Here is a 26540-nt window from a genome sequence, read left to right on the forward strand (position 1 = left end):
TGTCATCAGCTGGACAATGCCGCTCCGGCCCTATGGAACAAGCTACCCCCAAAGATCCGGACCCTACCCACCCTCATGGCCTTCCGTAAAGCTATCAAAACCTGGCTTTTCCGGCAGGCCTGGGGCTCCACCTTTTGATTGAGGTCCAGCCCCGCTTAGACTGGGTGCATGTTGTGTTTCTTTTAATTTGTTGTGTCTTATTTGTCTTAATCCTTTTTAATATTTCTTATTTCTGTAATGCTGCCCGGAGTCCTCCGGGATTGGGCGGCCTATAAATTCAATAAATGAAATGGAAATGGAAGGCAAGCCTTGAAGACAGTAGCTCTGTGTGGGTGTCATTATTGAGAACATCTGACTGATAGACATATTTAGTCTTTATCCTAGTTTGGTATAAGCAGTATTGAGTCAGAAGAGAAAACTTTGTATTACAAACATTTGTGGGAGTGGGAAGAGACAATTGCAAAACTGCCATTATTTTATAGAGGGGGAAAAATGAAAACATGATAGTGAAGGGCATTCTGACCACAAAAACACTCAGACAAAATGACAAGAAGTTGATTAAATCTTTTCAAGTCCTTCTTCCAAGCCATTAGTTCTGCTTTTACTTTTTATTGCACATGGATTGAAGTGACTCATATGAATCTGTTCATACCAAAACAATTTTCCTAAGAACATTCTCAAAATATTTTAGTTCACAGTTAATTTTATTTTATAGGCTATATTGAGACATTGCCTTAACATCCCTCAATGGCAATTACGGGAGTCACTGTGTCCAGTTCTTCTTCTGCAAGTGATCATTCTGAGTTGGGTTTTACATGTCCTCTAGTAATGGGATTCTCGTGTGTTGTTAAAATGAACAAATTACAAAATGGTTATTGCAAATGCTTTCATTTCAAGCTTAATTACATTCGTCTCTGAGCCTGTCCTAAACATTTAAGTGGAGAATTCTGGGTCTGAAATTTTAAGTTTTTGCTTGAAATCCCATCATTGATCAAAGGGAGTCTTATCCTTTTATTGCAGAAGATTGCAATAAAAGATTGCAATAGATTGCATTCAGACTTTTATACTCCTTATTTTTAAACCCATTCACTGAAATTTATAGATGACAAATGTATAAAATACCACTGAATGTAACATGATTTTTGTTAATGCAATGTCTCCCTATGTTGCAGCATCTGGTTATCCTTTTCTGTATTTGGAAGTTAAACAAGATCAGGCCTGCTTAGACATTGAAGGAAAACTAGCAGAGCAGACTGAGAATTAAAAAAGAACAATCCAGTGGGAAGCAATGCAGTGGGAAGCACTTTTATATTGATGCCAAAAATTATGTGATGGGTCAAGGAGGTCAGAGTAACTGAGGCCAACTGGAAGAAATCTTTGCATGTTGTAGAATAGTACTCTTTTAAAACCAGGAACAGCAGCCTAATTACATAGATGGATATTAAAAGGGAGCTGCTTAACCATTGCAAATTCAATAGAGTGACTTCTCTTTCCATGTATCTAAATATGGATAAGGCTATTTTTGGTGCATACAGCATAACATTTTGGTGTTCCAATTTTCCAATTCCTATACTTAGGATGCTTTCAATTAATACTAATTAGACAGGAAACTATTAAAAAACCACCAAGGAAATCAAGTGTTATACATTAATAAAACCTGTACGTTGCCTGTACTATAATTCACATTTTAAAATAACCGCAATAGTGCAACAAAAGTGGTCTGAAGCACCTGTTAGATTTTTAGTGTCATATCTCCTGCTTTCAGATACTAAAGTGGCTAAAACACAAGGAAAAGACTGCTTCAACTAGCCTTAAATCAATGCAGGTTGAATGCGTGGCACGACAAAACCGCGCTACGCAAAATAGCGGAGATTAAATCGCGTTGCTAAAGCCGCGACGTCATCACCGCGCGTCATCACCGCCGCGACAACAGCGCGGCGACAGAAGGGCATTCTACATGCTTCGTTCTTTGCTTCCAAAGGTAGCCCTCCTCCTCCAGCTGACAGCGGCAACGGGCACGGGGCAAAGCGGGCTGCCCAGCAGCAGCAGCCCGCGGGAAGGGTCCAGCACAGCCGCGGGGGGCAGCAGGAAGCCTGCGGGGGGGGCTGAGTGGGGCCGCCGACGCCGGTGGCGGAGGAGGACGCAGCAGCGGCAGCGGCTGAGGCTCTCCCAGGGCCGGCGAAGCGGGCTTGCCCAGCGGAGGCAGCCCGCCCTCTTCTTCCTCAACAACATCTTCTTGGACGGGCGGCGGCCGCTGCTGGGCAAGCCCGCTTCGCCGGCCCCGGGAGAGCCTCAGCCGCTGCCGCTGCCGCGTCCTCCTCCACCGCCGGCATCAGCGGCCCCGCTCGGGCTTCCTGCTTCCCCCCACGGCTGAGCTGGACCCTTCCCGTGGGCTGCTGCTGGGCAGCCCGCTTTGCCCTGTGCTCGCTGCCGCTGTCAGCTGGAGGAGGAGGGCTACCTTTGGAGGCAAAGAACGAAGCATGTAGAACGCCCTTCTGTCGCCGCGCTGTTGTCGCGGCGGTAGGGTCGTTTTTTTCTTAGCGCTTCAGATGCCGCGGATTTGCCTCCGCGCTTATGTCGGCGCGGATAAGGGCATCGCGGTTTTGTGGTGGAACCGGTTGAATGACTTGAGATGGATTCAGTCAAGTGAAATGTGGCAAGAAATATATAGTTGCAAAGCTAATACTATCTATCATTGAATGAGAGTATATGATTGACAATCTCTTTACTACAGATTCATATCCGAAGAACATTTATCCCCAAGTTAGAAGGCAAACACCAAGATGCTGAGATACAAACACTTTGACTGGTTTCCGACTGATTATGTCAACTCATGACTCATTTAGTTGTGGTTTATTGAATAAGCTATGACTTGCCAAAAGCAAAGAAAGTATTGTACATTAAGGCTTGGGCTTAGGTTCCCTGTTGATATATAAAGCAACATTGAGCTAACTAGTGGTACAAACCAGAAAGTTCCTTTTATAATGGAGATTTAGATTAGAGCTTCCTATTTCCTTTTCCTAATTTAACCCTCTTCTTAATCAATTTTACTAGCCAGAGCTTTGACAAGACTTGCTCTTTGGATTAACTGCTTCCAACCAGACTTATTACCAGAAACTTGATAGAAATGTGATATAGATCTTGTTCACATGATATGCCTGGTGCAAACATTAATTAGTGTGCATGGAGCCAACCTTTACCCGCATGGCTGTTTAATGAAATGTTAAATTTTCTGTGGTCTTTCAAATTCAAAATAGCTGCCATATTAGAAACCTGTAAAGTTTTCATATAACTTAAAGGTGTCTAACCAAAAGTGAAATAATTAAATCTTCATTACAGCCCACCCAGTATTAAACCTCAGGGGATCACATGCAAATACAGTGCTGGTTATTATAGTTAACATGCTTCATTTATTATTAGCCAATTAATGGAAGCTATAGAATAATACAGCTATATGTCAGTTAGTGAAATTCCATATGCAAAAATGCCAGCTGTTTTGAATCCAAGGAGTCTGCAAGCTCATCATATTTATATTATACTCTGAGCTTCTCCATATATCTGAACCTGTCTGATTTAGGAAAACAGCTATATTAATAAACTGCTTCTTTAAACTTCATTTCTCAAGGAGAATGGATGCCTTTTAACCTGGATGGTTTCCTTTATTAACTTGCAATGGAAAATGGAAGTTCCCCCTCCTTTTAGTCTTTTCTTCTGAAATAAGTTCTCAGCTGGGAATTTGCAAAAAGGAACACTAGGATTGGCAGAAATATATTAGTCATTCATTGTTTGTGTGTTTCATGAAATTCTAATGAATCTGTCACACAGTAGAGCTACAGAAAATGTGAAGTTCACATTTACATTATTATGCAGTAATATACAATATTAGAGGCAGACTGTAGATATGGTAATAGAGAAAGAACAAAATAATTCTATAAGTAGGCTAAATAGGTTCTGTAGAAATTTTTGGATTTTCCATGTTTACTTACCACCCATAATATTTACCATCCTAAGGGTAATCCTACTAGGTTTAGTGAAATAGTAGTATAGATAGAGTAGCAATCTTACAAAGAAAATTAAATTGTTCTAGAATATCAGTAAAGGACTTCACATTTTTTTCAGTGAACCCTTGTCCTTTTAAAAAAAATATCTTTCTTTGTAATCCGTAAGTAGCAAATGAATAAAAACTCTAGATTTGCATCTCTTCTGGTGTATTTATTTTCAGGCAAACCAGTAGTGGCAGCTGCGGGAGGCTCCACCCATCTGCCCCGACATAATGCGCAAAACTGTGCATGCACAGAAGGAAGTGTGCATGCGCAGCCATGGTGCCGCACTCACATTTGTGAACTGGTAGGGAAGGTAAGTGAATCCCACCGCTGATTAAAACAGATATAAATAAATAAAGGGACATACACATACACACTACACTATCTTCTACCTGCAGGTCAAAGTAGTACAACTAGCAAGTGGTACAGAACATAATGAAGGGCTTTTAATCATACAACTTGCCTATTTATTTCCACTTTATGTTGCTTGTCTCTGCTTTGTAAGAATAAGGATTGTAACAATTCCGCTTATTACCAATCCATGTGTCCCCAAACTATAAAGAAAATGAAACAGCCCTTTTCAAAACAGGTGATGAGGTGGTGTCCTTTCTGCCATGTGCCTCCGTTGGGCAGCTGGTCCCTATAGAAGTCACTGGAGGCAAAAGAGCAGCTGGTTTTTATAATAATAGGGGTGACCAGGGACTGGCCCCTTTCCTCTGTTGCTGATATTTTGTTAAGCCAAAGCATTCATGTTTCTTCTTTAGAGTGATCAAGTCAAAAGCAGCTCTATCCTGTGGGTTTTCTCTATAGTCTCCTACATAGTTTTGAACTCCATCTGCCATCCATATTACATGGATGGTTTACAAAAATGACAAATGAACTTCAGTATAAGCAAGAACAAAATGATGCATACTGGAGCAACCTCCCCCACCCCAAATGTTTTAGAATTCTTTTGGTATACCAAACTGGTATAATAACAACTGTCTCAAAAACAAAAGTTATACGGCTGAGGGTTAAAAAAAAAGTCAACCAAAGGTTGATGTAAAGTAAATGTATCCTCCCTACAAAACAACAACAAAATTAAAATAATTTGACCCCATTATACTACAAATTGGGATAAGTTTGTGCTTGACATATATATATATATATATATATATATATATATATATATATATATATATATATATATATATATATATATATATATATATATATATATATATATATATATATATATATATATATATATATATATATATATATAGATGACCAGATTTTCAGATTGGTAAAGAGGGACACCTGTGACCGGGGCGGGGGGGGCTTGATTAAAAATTTTATACGGAGCAACAAAAATTTTCATATAACGCAAAAATAGTATTGTAATTTTTTTTATTTCAACGTAACTACAATTTACAAATCTAAATTGTAGCTCTTGCCAAACATCAACTTTTGATCACGTGACCATGAGAATGCTGCAATGGTCGCTAAGTGTTAAAATGGTCGCTAAGTGTGAAAAATTGTCATCAGTCACTTTTTTCAATGCCATTGTAACTTTGGTCACTATACCACCTTTCTTGCCACAGTTCTTAAGTGAATAACTGCAGGTGGTATTTTGTATTTTGGATAGAATCGGGACGTCTGGTCACCTTAATATATATATATATATATTTATTTATTTTTACAACCCCTGGTAAGCCCCAATTATGGGAGGAAGCTAACTGCTTCCATCATCTGTCAATCGGCTCGTCACAAGAGTCCATCACGACAAATCCCAGTAAGGGTATGGCTAGCTGATGAGAGCTAAATAGCTTGAAATAGATCTATACTAGTCTCCCTTTATTTATTTATCAGCACAAATAAAACACACACACACACACATGTATGTATGTATGTATGTATGTGTATATATACATACATACATACATACATACATACATACATACATACATACCCATACACACACACACACACACACACAGAGAGAGAGAGAGAGAGAGAGAGAGAACATCAGGGAATAAACAGTGTTTTCTTTCCCCAAAATAATGGAAAAAGATTTATTTTGGACTTGAGTAAATAGTTTTTCTGTGAATGTTTGGAAAGTTCAAAAGAAAGAGAGGATAGCAACTAGCCGCAAAGTGAATTGACTTAATTACAGCCTTAATAAGGATTAGGTTGGGACAGATTCTCCTGGTGAAAATGTTTTATAATTATTGTGCAGGAACAACTGAAAAAAGCTATTGTCTTTAGCAGAGCTTGGGAATCATAAACATCCATTTTCCACCACGAGACACATGATGCTACTGATTGTATGGCTTTTCAGTGACCCAACAAGGTTCTTCTTATATTTTTATGTTCACTAGGATTTTATAGAGAAATGTGTAAGAGCCATTGTGATGCTTTGATTAAAGTGCAGTATTATAGGTAATCTCTGCCTACACCTTGGAGTTCAATTCTGACCGGCTCAAGGTTGACTCAGCCTTCCATCCTTCCAAGGTTGGTAAAATGAGTAGCCAGATTATTGGAGACAATGTGCAAATACTTCTACATTGTAAAGTCCCCACAGAGTGCTGTAAAGTGCTATAGGGCAGTATATAACCCTAAATGCTAAACACTATTGCTATCAGTTCCATGCAAGGACTAAAGCAATAGCAATTATGTTACTGGTACCTATCTGGAAAAAATAATTTGGCAGTTGCTCATCTGTAGATCTCAATTGATGAAACATGTTTCCTTTTGCAATGCATAATGTTAATATGAAAACATATAATGAATGAAGCAAAAGCAATTGGGCAGAAAGGTGGGATTGATACTATAAGGGTTTGGAAGCAAACATTATAAGGTTATTTGATAATGTAGCTTAAAAGACCAGTACAGATATTTCTACTGCCAAATAACTTCACAGAGCTATCTGAAGGAATAAAACTGAGGCTTCGGTTTTTACTAGCCATCATGTTCTGTCATGGTTTGATCAATTATGGCTGAGCAAGTTATATTTTGGCTTAGTTAGATGTATGAAAACTGTGGTGATGAAATTATCTGATGAAAACAATTTGTGTTGGGAATACTGTAGTTTCCAAAACAACATCTGCCTAAAGGCAGTGATGCTAAGAAATGTGTAATGTGTCACCAGCCTTGGTTGACTGTATTTATATTCTGCCTTTTTAAGACCGCCAATCTATCTCCTTCGTGAAATTGCTTGGACTGAGAAAAAAAAGATTGACCAATAATTACTCTGTGTGCTCATTTCAGTACTTTAACCGCTATACTAGTATAGGCTATTGTGAATGTAGACTATAAAATAATATACATTGCACATGTGATAGGGCATGGCTCAGCTTAGATAAATCATACATTTTCATTGAACATCAGAAGACATTCAATACTTCACATGACTGCAAAGGAAATCCTACTGAATCAATGGAGGTTACATCCGTGGTGGGCTTCAAAAATTTCAGCAATGGGTTCTCTGCTGTGTTGCTGAATGGGCATGGCCATGGTGGGTGTGGCATAGTCAGCCTCCTGCACCACGCCGGGGGGAGGGCGTTTTCACCTTCCCCAGGCTACAGAGGCAGCAAAAACTGCCTCCCCTGGGCTCCGGAGGTCTTCTGGGAGGCCCATTTCCCCCTCCCCAAGCCTCTGCACGGCCTGCACTTACCTCAGATCCAAAATGGGCTGTGTGGAGACTCCTGGGAGGGGCAGGGTGGGAAGGGCTGGGTGAGACCAGCCAGGATGGGATTTGGAGGTTCTCCGAACCAACCATAAAGTTAGCTACGGGTTCTCCTGAACCTGGGCGAACCCATAGCATCTCACCCTGGCTTACATTCATAAAATTACACACAGGACTGCAGCCTATTTTTGAAAGGAAGAAACCTACATTCTTATATTTAATAAAAAGGAGTTATGATATTTAATAGTAGTCTTTTGTATACACTCCCTTAAGGGAAAGCCAACATATCGGTCGGTGGTTGGTTGCAGGCGGTATACCAGAGTACGGATGTACCGGTGCCTGTTCAGAGCACCAGGTACCATTCCGGTACGGTGCTCCGGAGGACCTGCCTGCCTGCCCACCCGAGTTCCTTACCTGTATTTGAGCTCTTTGGCGCTTCCGCACGCAGAGTGCACGGCCCCTGCGTGACACTCCACTGAGCAGCTAGAGCATCGCGGAGGTCACGGAGGTGTTGCAAGAGGTAAGTACACATGTGTGCGCTAAACGCTGTGAGCATTCATGTGGTGCATGCCAGGTCCCGTTGCAACCGTACCAGTTGCAACGGGATCCGGAACCCACCTTTGCAACATACAGTATAAAATACAATCATATTTCATTTACTAGTATTTGAAGGACAAAAATCCATTAGGTATTGAGAATTTCAAGCCAACAGCTGTGAAAGCTTAACTCAGCTATGGTTTATAGCATGTCCTCTTTAGCTATGACATGATCAGTGTCTTGGGCTTCAATCAAAAATACATACATGAACATTTTTACTGTGGCATGCTAGAGTGCATAAACTGAGTGAAACCTCTTTCACCAAAGGCTATTCAGAAGAAAGACAGGGAGCTGGATGCCTCTGTCACAATGCTTTCCTTAAAGCATCAATAAAGATTTTAAAAAAGAAAAGAAAACCTTCTCATTTTTCAGTGTTTAAGACTTGGCCCCTAGCATGAATTCAAATCCTTTTTTTTTATGAAGGCCTGTCTGTTTGATTGAGGGAGTGGTGCTGTTACAAATCTCTTTAAATTACATTTTATCTTTGAAATAAATCTATTTGAATTTAAGGACTTCAGGACTGGATATTCCAGGGTAGATGACAGCAAGGCCTTGCCTATCTTTAAAAAACCGTGCTGGAGGCCACACAATAAGCCTTCTTATCAACCCTCCATATCACACAATAAGATATGACTGACAACTCCCTGGTGAGGCTTGAACTATTAGCGTTCCTGAATTGTTTCATTGCCTGGAGCTCTCCCAGCAACCAGAGAGAAGCTTAGGCTCTTCAGTGTTAGTGTGGCACTTGGGAGTGATTGTGACATGGGCTGTTCTGCTTCCCCATTCCAAAAATCATCAAGGACCTCAACAGGATCTGCTCTTATTCCCTGTGAGATGATCCTCCTCCAGTTATTCATTTGACTGCCATTCTTGCATTGTTCACAAAATTATTGAAGACCCGGTTGATCTCCCAGGCTGTGAGGTCACAGTGATTGTGGACTCTCCTTTTGGTTTTGCTTTGTGGTGGTCTGATTGTTTTTGTTTTGGTATTTTACTCTTGCAATCAGTTGTATTTTGGGCATCAAATGGCCTATTTATTAAATAAATACTCTTTGGATTTTTCCAAAGTATTAGCATTCATAAGTCTTCAGAAGAAAATGATTATAATGGATCCACCATGTCTGCAGAAGCTAGATGATGCAATGAGACTATATTTCATCATATGCTGAGTTACTACACATCAAGGTAATAGTACCTCTTCTCGGTATCTGTTGCGACCTACCAGCGGCCAGCAGAGCTGGCAGCAGAGTCGGACAGTGAGGAGGTTGGGGAGGAGCATGGGCCAGTCCTGGAGGCATGGGAAAGCTCGGACGAGGGCTCTGCATTGGAGGCAGAGACAGGGCCAAGGCCATCTGGCAGTGATCAGGGGCCTACGATGCTGGACGGCAGTGAGGCAGATGAACAGCTAGAGCCTGTTCCCAGTGTGCGCATGGGCAGAGCTGCCAGAAGAAAAGAACAACTCAGAAATCAAGGTAGACTTGGGAGTAAAGTCACAGGTAGAAGGTGATTGGCACCTCCCATAGGAAATAAAAGAGGAATGAAAGGGGAATGGGCTTTTGTAGGGGGAAAAAATGTTTGGTCATTAGATTCGTTTCAGGAATTTGAAGATCTGTCCGTGAATATTAGAGACTCTGTGCCCAGTCTTTCCTTGCACAGCACCTAATTTGGAAAATATTTACATGGCAGCTTTCCAAGCTAGATAAGATCTGTAGTCATAAATATTCCTTTGAAAGACTTGAAAGATTTCTGATTGGCCGGTTGGGATGGTTTTTCACCCTCTCTAGGCTCTGGAGGCTTTCCTGAAGCCCGGTGAGGGCGAAAATGGCGTCCCCTGGCCCTCTGGAAGGCCAAAAGTCAGCTGGCCAGAGCTGGGGGCTGGTGTGCTGGCAAATGTGGCTCCAGATGCCACCTGTGGCACGTGTGCCATAGGTTCGCCATCAGGATTCTAGGCAAACAAAGTCAGCCTTATGGAATAAGATCCAGTTTTCACTTAGTCCCGTTTCTCCTTAACTCAGCAACTAGCTTCTCCTCCAGAAATCTCCAGTTCTTACCTCAGAGCACTTTAGCAATAGCAATAATTATTATCCAATTGCACGCACATTCCATGTGTGTGTAATCACACTTAGCCAAATAAAGTTATTGTGTTCTGTTCTATTCTATTCTATTCTATTCTATTCTATTCTATTCTATTCTACTCTACTCTACTCTACTCTATTCTATTCTATTCTGTCCCATCCCATTAATTGCACTTGGACAAATACCATTCTATTTTATTCTATCCTATCCTATCCTATCCTATCCTATCCTATCCTATCCTATCCTATCCTATCCTATCCTATCCTATCCCATTAATAGCACTTGGACTTAAATACCATTCTATTCTATCCTATCCCATCCCATTAATAGCACTTGGACTTAAATACCATTCCATCACCAGGATCGAACTGTATGCTGTAGGCAGAGTTAGCCTGCAATACTGCATTCTAACCACTGTGCCACCAGAGCTCTTTAAAGAGCTTGTACTCAGTTTCTTAAAAAGCAAGCAAGCCCTCACACTTCACTGGTAAAAATAAAGATTTCTATACATTACAATTTTTAATATCTTTGTTCTTATATTCATAAGGAAACTTTAAGTTATTGTATTTTTAAAAAATCAAATCTTAATATCACTTTGCTTATGCAGAATGTAATGCAAATTTGATATTTTGGAGATCTTAAGGAACATTGCCTTACAGACATAAACAATGCAGATCTGATATTGCTTTGGTTACATTTAAACATAATTAAAATGTGATGTGGTTAACACAATGACTCCCCAGTCATGTATTTGATATTAGGGATGCACAATAGTTTGAGGAGAGTTGAACTGTTTCAGGCAAAATCCCAGCTGTTCAAAAAATGGCGTTTAGCCCTGGAGCCTTAGTTGTTTTAATCTCTGCTCTACATCATGATTATTTATTTATTTGGGCAATGACAAAATAAATAGGCAAAGGACTGTAAGATTGATTGATAATACTGCATGAAACATCAATTTCCATGTTTTTAGTCAGAAGTAACAAAAATAATATTCCTTTTGCTTTCATTGGTAAAGAGCCCGTTTAAACCTTCATGGGAAATACATATCCTTTTAACACGAATTTATCTAATCTAGCATTCAATGTGCAGGTAGTATCATCATGACAGTTTATGACTGCTAAACTTATGCCTAATGATTATACTAACTTTTACAGGACTCTGAATTTTACAAAACCTGAAGATCAGTGATTGGGGAGCGTGACCGCCCTTAATTTAAAAAAAGCTAAACTGCCAGCCCTGTAAAATGGATGGACTACAGCAGTTTTACCAACTTAATATCTTCCACATGTTTTGAGACCATGCCCCCTCCCTTGCTGACAGGGATTTTAAGTAGTTGCAATCCCAACAACTGCAGAATATCAGATTGAAGAAGACTCTAGCTTTAAGCATGTGTCTTACATATGTATAAAGTATTTAGAATGCAGGAAATAATCATATGGTATCTATATATAAGAACGTTTTATCTGTATCTTTCCCGTTTCTTCTGATCTTTCACAGAAACAGATTTGATTTCTTTACTGGAAATGAAAGATCAGTAAACACACAAATAAAGTTAGTTTAGTTTCTTGTAATTGAGTATTGGCAAGGACCAATTGCCAAAATATAAATTAATATACATCCTAACTGAGAAGGCAAAACAGAAGAAGTTACTAAACCATGAAAAATATTTAACCCTTTCCTCTTTATACTTCAGCTCATGCAATCTTCCAGAAATGGAAGCTGGACTATTGCTAAAAGCTTAAAAAGGAAATGGCCCAAATCTAAATATACATGAGGGGATTGAGCAGCTAAGCAATAGTAACTGAAATCCTTCCTTTTGTCAACTGCCTTTATGAAGGAACTCAATGACCTTTTAAAAAGAGCAGAGGGACCTGGTAATCTGCTTATTAGTCTGTTGGAATGCAGGGTAAAGATACCAGTCATCTTCTGACTATCATTCCAAGATTATTTATGGACATTTTTTGCCTTAAGAACTTAAAGATTTGGCTATCACCGAGTTCTTTCAGGGATAAATGTACAGGTAAGGTGGAGGAAGATGTGTTTGATCTCCAATTCTCAGTATATCCAGACAGCACTGTGAGTAATGGAGAAAATGAAGACTTGATTTTCCCCACCATTCACTGTTCAGCAACATCTGGACAGAGTTCAGCAACATCTGGACAGCTGAGGAGTCCTTACACTATCTACAGAAAAATCTAAACCTTTTTTGCTGTTTATATAGATATATGAAAGACAAGAAAACAAGATGCAGGGGGCATTTAAGTAAGACTCAGTGAGGATAATAATGTAAGATGTTGTATGACACAGTTCCTATGTAAAACGAGTAATTTTAACAATAAAATTATTCCATTACCTTGGGCTATCCCATCCAATCAGGAAGTGATGTTGCAGATCTGTCAATTAAAGAATTCCAAGTGGTGGAGTCTAGGAAGAGAGTTGTCTCTGTCATTGTCCCTGCCCTATGTAATATTCCTCCCCCCAGAGGTGAGGCAGGACCAAATATCCCTGGCCTTCCAAAAAGGAATATAACATGGTTTTGCAGCCTTGAATGGGATCCTAGAGGAACACACAAATGTGGGGCTGGTTGGAGCCCTGAGAGCCCTCCTCTGCTTTTTAAGCTAATTTTTTACAGGATTTAATCCTAATTGCCTCTTTTTAAATTCTACATTTTTTAAAAAAATTCTTATGTACTTTATATGTACATATGTACTTTATATACTTTAACATTTTATTGTACATCAACAAGCATCCTTCTCTGAAGGGGATAGGAGAGTAAAAAAAAATGTGAAAAATAAATAAATAAAAATAGAATCAAGTAATCAAATCACCACTAAAAAGACTTAAAAATTTAAACAAGAAAAATATCAGAGCAGATATCAGAACTATGGAAGGATCTTAGTAACAAGTAGAACCCCATAAGATAAAGGTAAAGGTTTCCCTCACACATATGTGCTAGTTGTTCCCGACTCTAGGGGGCAGTGCTCATCTCCATTTCAAAGCTGAAGAGCCAGCACTGTCCAAAGTCGTCTCTGTGGTCATGTGGCCGGCATGGCTAAATGCCAAAGGTGCACAGAACACTGTTACCTTTCCACCAAAGGTGGTCTCTATTTTTCTACTTGCATTTTTATGTGCTTTCGAACTGCTAGGTTGGCAGAAGCTGAGACAAATAACGGGAGCTCAGTCCATTACACGGCACTAGGGATTCAAACTGCCGAACTGCTGACCTATCCAATTGACAAGCTCAGTGTCTTAACCACTGAGCCACCATGTCTACCAAGATTACCCAAAGACCAGCCAACAGGTGTGTTTAAGTCTTTGTTTCTGTTTTCATTAAAATTCAAAGCTAATTTTATTTATTATATATTTATTCAATTTCTATAGCTGCCTATCTCAACCCAATTGTCTTGTCAAGTTGTATCTGCAAGTCTTTTGCCAAGTGAAACAAAGAGTTCATTAAGGGTTAAGTGTTTGACCAAGGTGGCGCAGTGGTTAAATGCAGCACTGCAGGCTACTGCTAGATCAGCAGGTCAGCGGTTCAAATCTCACCGGCTCAGGGTTGACTCAGCCTTCCATCCTTCCGAGGTGGGTAAAATGAGGACCCAGATTGTTGGGGGCAATATGCTGACTCTCTGTAAACCGCTTAGAGAGGCCTGAAAAGGCCTATGAAGCAGTATATAAGTCTACTGCTATTGCTATTTGAAGACCTACATTTTATTGCTGAGCCCGGATGATAAATTGGATAACAATTTAAAAGTTTCAGTTGAAACTCAAGCAGTTCTTCAGCAACTTGGATAGATTAAAGAGGAAATCAACCATATAAAACAGCGGTCCCCAGCTTTTCTAGCTTGGTGGCCTTTTCTCTCTGTGTGTGTGTGTGTGTGTGTATGTGTGTGTGTGTGTGTGTGTGTGTGTGTGGTGCATGTGGACACACCCAGCTCCACTTGTGTGAGTGGCACATGTGCCCTCCACTCATGCGAATGGAACTCCATGTGCAAGTGCATGTGTCCGCTCATGTAAGCAGCACTTCACGCATATGCGCTTGCCATTTCCCCTCAGCCTGGTTTCGAACAGGCCATGGCCCAGTAGTAGGCCGCAGCCTGGGTGCTGGGAACCCTTGATATAAAACATGATTCACAAGCAGTCTCTTGTTTTTGCCTGTTCAAAGTCCCAATCACAATTCTATCTTAGACCAAAGTACAGAATAAAAATAATCGCACAGAGTACCAACAGCAACCAATCATTTGCATAGGCTGATGTGTAAAATCATATCACTCACCAAAGCTGTTGCTTTCACCTGAGGGTTTTCATTGGTATTTTCAGACCACACGACAAATCTCTCTGTCTCTGTGAAGAAATACAGCATTTTTTAAAAAAGTTCTATCCACAGATCAGAGTTTTTAAGTCAAAGGACACTCCTGGGTTTTGAGCAAACAAATACATGAGTTTGGATATGGTGAATTAAACTGTCTATTATAAATTGGGTTTAATGGATTTAATAATTTTATGTAAAATCAGTCAAAACTAAACTAAATTAATTAAATCCTTTCTATATGATAACCGTGTAGTGTTTTGAATTTAATTCCAGAAAGATGATTTGAATGAAGCAAAGGGGTGTGGGAATAGAGTAACTCTTTGCAACTCTTTAAAGCAACTGCATCTTTTTCAATGATCACACAATACTTTCCACAGCTGTCCTATAACTACAGGAAACACAGCTACCTTAAACATTCATAGCAGGTTATCTTCCAACTTCCACATGCTCTTCAACACCTTTTCTGATCTGACTCTAGGGCACAGCCCTAGTTCATATTACTACTTACCATATATTATGACTAAAATCAATAGTGGAGATTTAAGAAAAGCTGTTCCAATTTGAATAACAATAATTTAGTAGTAGCAACAACAACAATAAAATAAGGACAGCTTTGATTCAAATGCTACACTGGTTTAGCTTAACTACAAGAATTTTGGCTTGCATGTTTCTCAAAGAGCAGTAAGTCTGTTTCTTCATCCAAGGAAATCTGAAATCTGCCAAATATTTGCACTGTGACAGTTGACCCCTATTTTAAGAAGCTAAACAAATGTGTGTGGGGGGAGGGGGGGCTAATAATCTTCAGGAGGGTGTTGCACTACAACTCTTCCCAGAAGCCCCCACCAGCATAACCAAATATAAGGAATGTCTCAAACTGTCCCCAGTACCATCAAAATACAGGTTCCATTAACAAATGGGAAGTCAGTTTCTTTTGCTTTTCCACAAGCTCATACGAATTTTCTTTACCTTGCTTTGTACACATATAAATTCTGAAATATCTTAAATGTTCCAAATAAAGAATAAGCAACCTACAAGGGATTATCAATTTCCATATTATGTTGGTGATATTTGGAATTTGGAATTTGCTTTATTTGTATGCCGCCCTTTTCCCTGAGGGGACTCAGGGCGGCTCACAATTCAAGGGAGGGGGAAAACAAACAAATTACAGAACAAAAAGACCATACACTACTAAAAACACAACAATCATATCATTCGGAGTGGGGCTGCAAGTCTTTAGCCCCAAGCCTGTCGGCACAGCCAGGTTTTAAGGGCTGTGCGGAAGGCCTGGAGGGTGGTGAGGGTACGAATCTCCACGGGGAGTTCGTTCCACAGTGTCGGAGCAGCCACAGAGAAGGCCCTCCTCCGGGTAGTCACCAGTCGACACTGGCCGGCTGATGGAATTCGGAGGAGGCCTAGTCTGTGGGATCTTATTGGTCTAGTGGAGGTAATTGGCAGCAGGCGGTCTCTCAAGTATCCAGATCCAATACCATGAAGGGCTTTGTAGGTGACAACTAGCACCTTGAAGCGAATCCGGAGATCAACAGGCAGCCAGTGCAGCTCGCGGAGGATAGGTGTTACATGGATGAAACGAGGCGCACCCACGATCGCTCGCGCGGCCGCATTCTGGACAAGCTGAAGTCGCCGAATACTCTTCAAGGGCAGCCCCATGTAGAGCACGTTGCAGTACTCCAGCCTAGAGGTCACAAGGGCACGAGTGACTGTTGTGAGAGCCTCCTGGTTCAGGTAGGGGCGCAACTGGTGAACCAGGCGAACCTGGGCAAATGCCCCCCTGGTCACAGCTGACAAATGGTGTTCAAAAGTCAGCTGTGGGTCCAGGAGGACTCCCAAGTTGTGGGCCCTATCTGAGGGGCGTACAATTTGACCCCCCAGCCTGAGAGATGGAACACTTGGCCAATTAGTGGGAGGGATCAATATTTATTGATCAGGTGACAAAAATAAAAGATTTTTAGTGTAAAAAAATAATAGACTTGCAGAAGCCTCAGTTACTGCTATTATTGTGGTGTTTTTCCTCCTATAATTCTGTAAACCAAATTAATGTGCCATCTGGGTCATAGGCAAAGCCATCACATGTCTTACATGTCTAATAATTTGGGCCTAGAAGACATTTTAATATATGAACACCAACTGCATCTAACAGAAGGGTAAAGAATGCCAAGTCAGGCTAAGCAATTTAAAAAAAACCCTGGGTATTCCAGAACATGGCATTAACATTTCAAGCACGCTACATTCAAAACTGTAGGCAAAATGAGCACTGGTCCATGTTGCTCATGCTAATTTCATTTATCTTTTGTATGGTTTATTCAGCAATGCATAAGGCCTTCTTAGGCTACTATCAGTAGTCTCTAGCTGAACATCTTTAGATCCTCCCTGGATTCCCTGACATTGAGCACATTGCTGACCCACTGGTTTCCTTCGACTCATTAAGGATTTCAGCTATGAGCAGTACTTTAAATGGCTGATAGACAGCAACAATTAGGGAGAGAGTACAGAATAGAAACAACACTGAAGTCTCTCAGCTCAAAGGCAAAGGGAGGGCAGAGAAACACAGTTACTGGGTGGATTTCATCCAGCTAGGTCTTGATGTAGAGGAGAATGGAGATGTTGCAGAGAATGGATATAGCACAGGTGGTCCAACCTTTTTGGTTTGTCTTGAACGCACTGAGTGAAGAATTGTGTTGGACTGCATATAAACATATATAATATAGTTAACGTATATAAATCACACAATAATATTAAAGTTTACAATCTTGTGGGGCTGCATGCTGCCTATAGAGATGTAGCCTTGAAGGAGGAATGCAAGAACTGCAAAGTAAATAAAAATTCAGTTCTGAGAAAGAGGAAGGAGTAAAAAAGAAACTCTTGATTTTGATTGAGATGAGAGGGGGCAGAGGAAAATTCTGATAGGTTTCCAAGTTATGATTTCCTATAACAATAGAGTAGAAATCCAATAATCCCTGCAGAGTCTGTTTTTTCAAATAGCTTACCTCAAGGAAGGTTACCTTTGGCCTGAGAGCAGCCAAAAGAAGTTTAGCTATTGGTTAAGGCAGGAAGCTCACTAGATTTAACCACATGCTTCTAGAAATGCAACTTTAAATAAATAAGAATGTAAATCAAGAGACATGTGTGCACTTTATTAATAACTAGCTAATAATCTGGTGTTGCCTCGGTATTTATTTATAGGGGGAAAATGTCTGGACCAAACATAATTTCTAATGTTGGATTTTCCCCCTTATCAGAGGGAGCCCCCTTGTGGAGTACTGTGAACTGTTACCATGGCAACTCCACTGTGCTGTACAGTAGAAGCCATTTTAAGGCACAACTCACGGTATCTTAACAGAACACACACCCCGAGGGGTGTTAGGGGTGTCTTAACCCCACAGTATTTTTTTCCAGAGGGTAAGTCATCTGTGTACCAAGTTTGGTTGAAATTCCTCAAGGCATTCCAGAGTTATGCTGGAACATACACACAAACAGTCATAAGATGTAGCAGAAAGAAACAACATAAAATAATACATTTCTCAGCTTCACTATTGTATCAGGTGATCTCCAGCCAGTTGACCTTGTCTAGATTTTGAAATTAAGGTGCTTCTGCTTTGATAAGAGTATTAGAGTACTAAGGTATTAAGAATAGACAGAAGAACTTGAAAATATATCTCAGAAGAAGGATAAGCAAACTATTGTCAAGAAAGCTACATGGACAGTTCTACAAACTGACTGGACATCAGACTTATGCCCAAAGAAATGTAATTTTATTTGGCAATTGTTTGAAAATTTGCATCATGGTAAGAATTCAAATATTCTGTTGCCCAACAGAAATGAAAGAAAGGGCTTCCATGTTTAAGGTTGATGCTTTTCAAAATATTTGATTTTGGATACTTCTGTTTCATCAAATGAAGCACCAACCAGAGAAGGATTACTTTGGCAGATGGACAAGGCAGGTTCTAACTCTTAATATCAAGATTGTTGAAGGTGCATTGATGAAGATGTCAAAAGCCTTTAATGAAATAGTACTAAAGTCAACTTTATGATGTTTTTTCAGTCTAGCAGCTGGGGAAGGCTCCTTAATTTGAAATTCAAAGCTTAAACTGAAAAACGGAACCCGGTGAAATAAAAATTAAGTGATTTTGCAGGTTCTCCTGTGTGCTGCTTGGGGAATCCAATCATGGGTTAACTTTGTTAACTGAGTATGTAAATTTTGACCACGCCTCCTCTGACTGGACCAAGTCAGTTTTTTTATTCAGTCCAGCCTAACGAGACACATCTCAATTTTCTCTTGACTAATCGACAAAATTATCACCTTTTCTTTGGATTCTGCAGTCAATAATGAGGTTTTTCAACTGATTTATTGTTATTGGAGGTGGAGACGGCAGTTTGCTGCTAGCCCAAACCCTCCCGTCATCGATTTCCTGCCTGGGAGCGGAGGCTGCGAGACCTTCTGGCCCATCAAGCCGGGTCACAGCGGCGGCGCTCCCGAGCATGGATTGAAGGATCTGTCCCTTGTTTGCTATTACGTGCGTTCTGGGCCGGTGCGCCGCCCTGCGCCGTTGTCACACTGGGAGCGACCCACCTGTGCGGCGCGGTCCATTCCCAGGCTCGTTTTCCCTTGCCGCGGGGAGTTTTTCCTTAAGCGAAGCTGCAGCCGAGCAGGGCTTGCAAGCTTGCTGGCCTTTGGCGGTTGTTTGCTGCGTTAGCGGTTTGAAATATGTGCCTTCTGCGATGGCCGCCATTTTGGTTTGAGGCTCTGCGCATACGCCAGAAACAGATGGAGGAGGCGTGATGTGTACATTCACGCCCAGGCGTCGGTGTCATTCCGAGGGCTCTCCCTTTTCCCTCACTTGCGGCTGCTGAGGAGGTCGTCTCAGCGCAGCTTCTGCCTTCACGTGGCGCCTTGTGCAGTGGAGTAAATTCGTATCTCAATTGCTACATGAGGTTGAGCTTTTTCAAATCCTATTGTGGCCATGGCAGACCAGTCTGTTCCAAAGGGTACTATTGAGCCCGTTTGTGAGCCCCATTCCCCTGGTGAGGGAGGGACTAGTCCAAGGCCCGGCAGGGCCGCTACTAGGGCTTCCAGCCATAGGCCCCAGGCCTCATCTGCCATTCGGGACAAGTCCCATAAGCGCAAGGCCAAGGCCAAGGCAACATCTAAAACTTCGGGGGCACCTAGTTGCTCACCCCCGGTCCTGGTTCCACAGCGTGCTTCTCTGGTGCGCATTTCTGAACAAGGTTGGTCCCCTGAGATCCACCTGCCCCGGGCACCCCTTTCTGCGGAAGGGGTTTTGGGGCCCCAATCCCCTCCAGTCATTTTGGAAATCAGTGTGGCTTCGGCTCACTCGCCCCCACGTGCAGGGCCTTCTGCTACTTTCACCCCTACAGCTGCAGGCCTCAGGCCGTTGGAAGGCCAGGAGTTGGGCCTTCTCCCTGATTTTTACCAAATGTTATCTGCAGCTATTTCTAGAGGTGTGGATGCGGAGCTGCTTCGTAGGACCCAGGTGCCTAGGTTCACTGTGGCCCAGCCTGGTCCTGATCCCCAACCAGTGCAGGGGGATTCGTCTATTCTGCAGACAGACCCTCCTTCACCCATGCACTCAGTCTATAATGAGGAATCGGCCTTAGTGGAGGAAGGTGAGGTTATAGACAGGGAATTTTCTGATGATGAAGGTTTGCCCCTGGACCAACCTACTGCCCCTGGCCTATTCCGGCATTCTCTATTTAAGTCCTTACTTTACAAGGCTAAAACCACCACCCACATGGGGGAGGCTGCTTCTAAGGATAGCACAGCCGTGGGGTTGGATGCAACTGAATGCCTCTTTGCTGAACAAGTGGCTTTGCAGGATGTTATTCCCTCGCCCAAGCTTTTTCTGGATCTGATTCAAAAGCAGTGGGATCAACCGACTGCGGCTACCCCACCCAGCAATGGGGATAGGAAATTGTACACTTCTACTCCAGAGTTAGAAGGCCTTCTTCAGTTCCCCACTGTAGATACTCCTATTGCGGCCCTCACCTCTCCAGCATTGATTCCATCAGAAATTTCGGAGGGTTTGAAGGCAGAGGACCGTAAGGCCGAGACAGTCATTCGCACGACCCATCAGGCTGCAGCCTGGTCTCTGCGCTCAGCTATGGCAGCGTCCTTCTTTAATAGGACTTCTTTGGTCTGGCTTAAGCAATTGCAGGGTAGGCTTGCCCCAGAGGAAATGCGCCTTCACCAAGATATTACCAAATTGATGGCAGCCTTGGAATTTGCTGTGGATGCCACTCTTAGTGCTGCCAAATTCGCCTCACGTGCTGTAGTCTCTAACGTGGCTTCCTGGCATTTGCTGTGGCTCTGCCATTGGCAAGCGGATGTCAAGTCCAAGTGGCGCCTTGCATCCACGCCCTTTAAGGGTGGGGCCTTGTTCGGGTCTGTTCTAGATCCCATTCTCATTGAGACCAGGGATAAGTGTAAGGTCCTCCCTTCCACCGCTGGCCGTGCCAATAGGAGACAACAGACTTATAATAGGCGACAGCCCTTTCGGGCTGGGGACTCCAGATTCGCCCCTGCTCCCTATGTTCCACACTACAACAGAGGTTTTTCCCAGTCCCAGGATCGCGGCCAGGATCGTGTGGGGGCCAGGGATAGGGGTCGCCAGCAGAACCAGGCACAGCCTCAGGCTAGGAGGCCATTTCGTAGAGGTGGAAACCGGTCCTTTCGGAGGTACTGGTGACTCACAAGGGGAGGAAACCATTGGAGGGCATCTCCTGGCCTTCGCTCATCAGTGGGTGGAGATCACGTCCGACGCCTGGGCTCTTCAGGTCATGAGGCTGGGCCTCACTCTAGAATTTCTCTCCATTCCCCCAAGGCGGTTCATCAAGTGCCCCGTACCCAGGTGCCCGACAAAACGGTGCCTCATGGACGCCGAAATTCATCACCTTCTCACCATCAGGGCTGTAGAGCAGGTTCCAAGGGATCAGGAAGGGCTAGGATTTTATTCCATCTTGTTCCTTTTGCCCAAGAACTCGGGGGCATGGCGGGCCATCCTAGATTTGAAAAGGCTCAATCGGTACATCAAGTACCAAAAATTCAAAATGCAATCTCTCAAAAGCATATTGGCCTCCATCCGCCAAGGCGACATGATGACATCAGTCGATATCAAAGAGGCGTACCACCACGTGCCCATCCATCCGGCACATTGGAAATTCCTACATTTCCAGTTCAATGGCCGTCACTTTCAGTACCGGGCCTTACTTTTCGGCCTGTCGTCGGCCCCGCGCACGTTCACCAAACTCCTGGCAGTCGTTGCGGCTTCACTTCGCTCGGTCCCAATACGAGTGAATTGTTATTTGTATGACATCTTGGTGCTGTCCCCGTCTCAGAACCAGGCCCTACAAGATCTGCAGATCACGATGGACTCACTACGCGGTCACGGTTTCGTCCTCAACTTCCCCAAGAGCCACTTGCAGCCAACCACATCGCTGCTTCACTTGGGGACCATCATCAATTCAGTGACGTGCGAGGTCTCCCTGTCTCCGGAGAGGTGGCTGAGCATCCAGCACCTGACAAGACAGGTACTATCCCAGAGGCTCTTGCCGTTGGCTACGCTGTCCAAATTGCTGGGAAAGATGATCTCTTGTATCAACGTAGTTCCCTGGGCCCGGTTCCAGGCATGCCCACTTCAATGGTTCCTGCTTCCCTTCCAGAGGGCGCACACCAGCCACTCCCAGACCAAGGTTCGGCTCCCACACAAGCCTCTCAGATCCCTTCATTGGTGGACATCTTCCAAGGGTGCCTCTTCAAGGAACCGGACCGCATCCAAGTTACAACGGATGCCAGCCTGTTTGGATGGGGGGCCCATGCCCTGGACCAGGTGGACCAGGGACACTGGTCGAGTCAGGAACTGTCAAACAGCATAAATTGGCTGGAGCTATGCGCCACCCGCCTGGCCCTCCTGGAGTTCTGGGACATTGTATTCACACAACCACGTGTTGGTCTTAACCGACAACATTGCTTCCAAGGCCCATGTCAACCGCCAGGGGGCACTCACTCCAAGGCGCTGATGCTGGAGGCAGAGATGTTACATCATTGGGCGGAGACCAACCTATTGTCACTCCGAGCGGAGCACATCTCGGGTGTGGCCAATACACAGGCGGACTGGCTGAGCAGGGCCACCGTGGATCAAGCGGAGTGGCAACTCCACCCCGACCTCTTCCGGGAACTCTCTTGCCGGTTTGGCCACCCCGAGGTGGATCTGTTTGTGCAGCCGCACAACACGCAACTCCCACGCTTTTACACCAGGTACCAGACTCCCGGGCGGAGAGGGTGGATGCTCTACGCAGTCCATTGCTGGCCGGCCTCCTTTACGCCCTTTCCCCTCTACTGATCCTTCCGTCGGTCATCCAGAAGATCTTGACAGAACAGGCGGAAGTACTGCTCCCATGTGGTCCAGACGACCCTGGTACGCAGACCTCGTGCACCTGTCGGTGTCATGCCCATGGAGGATTCCAGACGACCAGATCCAGCTCAACCAGGGGGCTCTCATCCACCCGAACTCCCAGCTCCTGCAGTTAGCCATGTGGCACATGAGCGGGCTATTCTGACCGGCCTCCACTACTCGAGTAAGGTTATTGACACTAGCCAGGCGGCCCGATGACCATCCACTACTCGTATTTACGAGGCCACCTGGCAAGCTTTCTGTAGGTGGTGCCGCCGCACCAGGACCGACCCCATCAAGGCTTCAGTACTTCAAGTTTTAGACTTTCTGCTATCGGGACTGGATAAGGGCCTAGCACCCAACACGCTTCACCGACAGGCCACAGCATTATCCACGGTGATTGGAGGTGGTCAGGGCTGTTCCTTGTCCCAGCACTCACGGGTCAAGTCTTTCCTGAAAGGTGCGGCTAATCTGAGGCCTCCGACAGTGCACCGTTACCCTACCTGGGACTTGACCTTGGTGCTCAGGGCGCTCACATCTGCCCCATTCAAGCCCATCCACTCCATCAGCCTTTGGTTACTGATGCTTAAGACGGTGTTCCTGGTGGCCATTACATCAGCCAGGAGGGTGTCAGAGTTGGCAGCACTCTCTGTTCGTGCGGATCTCTGCATTTTCCATCCTAACAGAGTTGTGCTCCGCTTCGACCCTGCCTTTGTTCCGAAGGTCAATATGATGTTCCACAGGGCTCAGGAGCTTGTCCTCCCGGACTTTTGTCCACATCCTTCCCATCCTCAGGAATGCCAGTGGCATCATTTGGATGTTTGTAGGATCTCCGACGTTATGTGAAGCGCACGGTGTTGTTCAGAAGGTCAGAGGCGCTGTTTGTTTCCTTCCAACCATTGTCCATGGGACAGAAGGTGTCCTCGCACACTATCGGCCGATGGTTGAAGGCGTGCATTGTGCTGGCATACGACAGCCATTCCCGACCGGTTCCCAGACATATTACTCCTCATTCTACCAGGAGTGCAGCCACCACGGCAGCCTGGGCTACACAAGCTTCAGTGGAAGAGATTTGCAGGGCGGCTACGTGGTCGTCGCCTTTGCCATTTATTAGACACTACAAGGTTGATGTGTATGCCTCGGCTGAGGCCTCCTTTGGGCGGAGAGTGTTGCAAAGGGTTCTTTCTTCTGCGGAGGATCCTGACCAACCTAGCTCCCGCCCTGGGACTTAATTGCTTTGGCATGTCCCATGATTGGATTCCCCAAGCAGCACACAGGAGAACGACCGTTGACTTACCTGAATGGTCCTTTTATGTGTGCTGCGAGGGGAATCCAAACCTGCCCGCAGTTTCGGCTGGCCAGGGCTCCATCTTGACTCTGACTCTATGTTTGACCTGCCCTTTTTTCCCTGACTGGACTACTCTGGACATGACTTGCTTACCTGTTCTGGCTACGGCCATGAGTGACATTGACATACTTCTTTCAATGGCTGACTTCGTGCAAAACTGACTTGGTCCAGTCAGAGGAGGCGTGGTCAAAATTTACATACTCAGTCTCTAGGCTAATGGACGAAGTTAACCCATGATTGGATTCCCCTCGCAGCACACATAGAAGGACCGTTCAGGTAAGTCAACGGTCGATTTTGTTATATGAATATTTCTTGAAGCAAATGAAAACTAAGACTTGCTGAGCTGGATGAAGACAATAGTCTCTCTAGCTCAGCATCTTTCTCCCAGGGTGACCAATCAGGTGCTTATATAAGCAAGATACAAACAAAATAGCACCTTTCTGTTACCTTATCAACTGGTCCTGACAAGCCTAATACTTCAAAAGAAAATATATGAAGTTTGAAGTTTGAAGTTTCATTTTATTTATATGCCGCCCTATTCCCTAAAAGGGACTCAACTCCAACGGGAAGGGGAACATGCAATACAAAATAGACATTTAAAATAACCAACAACCACACCTGTCGAGAGGGGAAGGGAGCTCATCAACCCCAGGCCTGCCAGCACAGCCAGGTCTTAACGGCTTTTCGGAAAGCCAGGAGAGAGGTGAGGATCCGAATCTCCGCGGGGAGTTCGTTCCAAAGGGCCGGAGCTGCAACAGAGAAGGCCCTCCCCTGGGTCGTAGCCAGATGGCATTGGCTGGTGGATGGAACCCGGAGGAGGCCGATCCTGTGTGATCTAATGGGTCTTTGGGAGGTAATTGGCAGCAGGCGGTCTCTCTTTAGTATCTTATGATACTAAAGGAAATATCTGGTTATGTCCCTTGATAGATTTATGTTCATATTATTTCTCCAATCTTCTCTCAAAGCCATCCAGACTGATTGACTAACTGTTGTAACAGCAAAACTGGTGCAAAAATGGAGTTAAGAAATACATTAGTCCTCGATTTATGACCACACTTGAATCCAAAATGTCTGTTGCTAAGTGAGACATTTGTTTAGTGAATTTTGTCCCATTTTACAACCTTTCTTGCCACCGTTAAGTGAATCACTGCAGTTGTTAAATTGATGAGACCATTAGTAAGTGAATGTGGCTTCTCCAATGACTTTGCTTGTCAGAAGGTTGCAAAAGGTGATCACATGACCCCAGGACACTGTAATCCATCATAAATATGAATCAAGCATCTGAATTTTGATCATCTGACCATGGGAATGCTGCAAATGCTGAAAGCATGAAAAACGGTCATAAGTCACTTTTTTCAGTGCCATAATAACTTTGGTCACTAAATGAACTGTTGCAAGTTGAGGACTACCTGTATTTAGAGGATTATGCAAAACTTTGCGTCAAGATACTATACCTCTAAAAAGCAAAGTAAAACTGTCCCGTCACTAAGCATGGCTCGAAGTTCCTTTTTGAGATTCTTTTCCATCACTTCAATACTCTTCGGTCACCTCTTCTCCTAGAGATGCTGAAGGAGGCTCATGGCAGGACATCAAGTGCCATGGCAAGATCGATCATGTCAGCACAGTGCCTCAACAAGATGGATGGTGTTTGGCTAAAGGGCCTTAGGAAAGTCAAGCATAGTCACCTCCTATTGGTCAAATATTTCACCCTGAACTTTCTATCATTCAGCTTAACTGGATGAACCTATTTTTAGTTATTCTTTGTTTCTTATTTTTCTGAATCTACTAGATTCAGTTTGTTGAATTTCACTTTTTTTAAAAAATTGGATGAACATGTATGTGTATTTTATATCTCTCCAAACATGGGAAGTTTTTTTTCACAATTTGGGTTATCTATACAATTTTTGCAAAACAGACACTATCTACTTTTCTGTATATTATTTTTATAAATAGATGCCATTTTGTAACTCTTTTTCAGGATACACAGTTTATTGCCAAACACAAATGTATTTTAATGATTCCTAAAGTATAACTAAACTTAATTTAATTAATCAGGTTAAAATGTGAAATT

At 43.3% G+C, this 26540-nt stretch overlaps 1 protein-coding gene across 4 annotated transcripts in view; it reads right to left on the bottom strand.

Moving 5' to 3' along the window:
• PALM2AKAP2 (PALM2 and AKAP2 fusion) overlaps nucleotides 1–26540 on the bottom strand; it is a 323435-nt gene that overhangs the window by 95554 nt on the left and 201341 nt on the right. For all 4 annotated transcript variants that reach the window (XM_087716190.1, XM_087716187.1, XM_087716185.1 and 1 more), the window contains one exon: nucleotides 14660–14727. In XM_087716190.1, coding sequence (XP_087572316.1) covers nucleotides 14660–14727 — 68 coding nt within the window. The remainder of the gene's footprint in view (nucleotides 1–14659; nucleotides 14728–26540) is intronic.

This window comes from Thamnophis sirtalis, unplaced genomic scaffold (assembly GCF_051295495.1).
Source record: "Thamnophis sirtalis isolate CommonGarterSnake01/CBP01778 unplaced genomic scaffold, rThaSir2_p1.2 scaffold_5, whole genome shotgun sequence".
Lineage (NCBI taxonomy): Eukaryota > Metazoa > Chordata > Lepidosauria > Squamata > Natricidae > Thamnophis > Thamnophis sirtalis.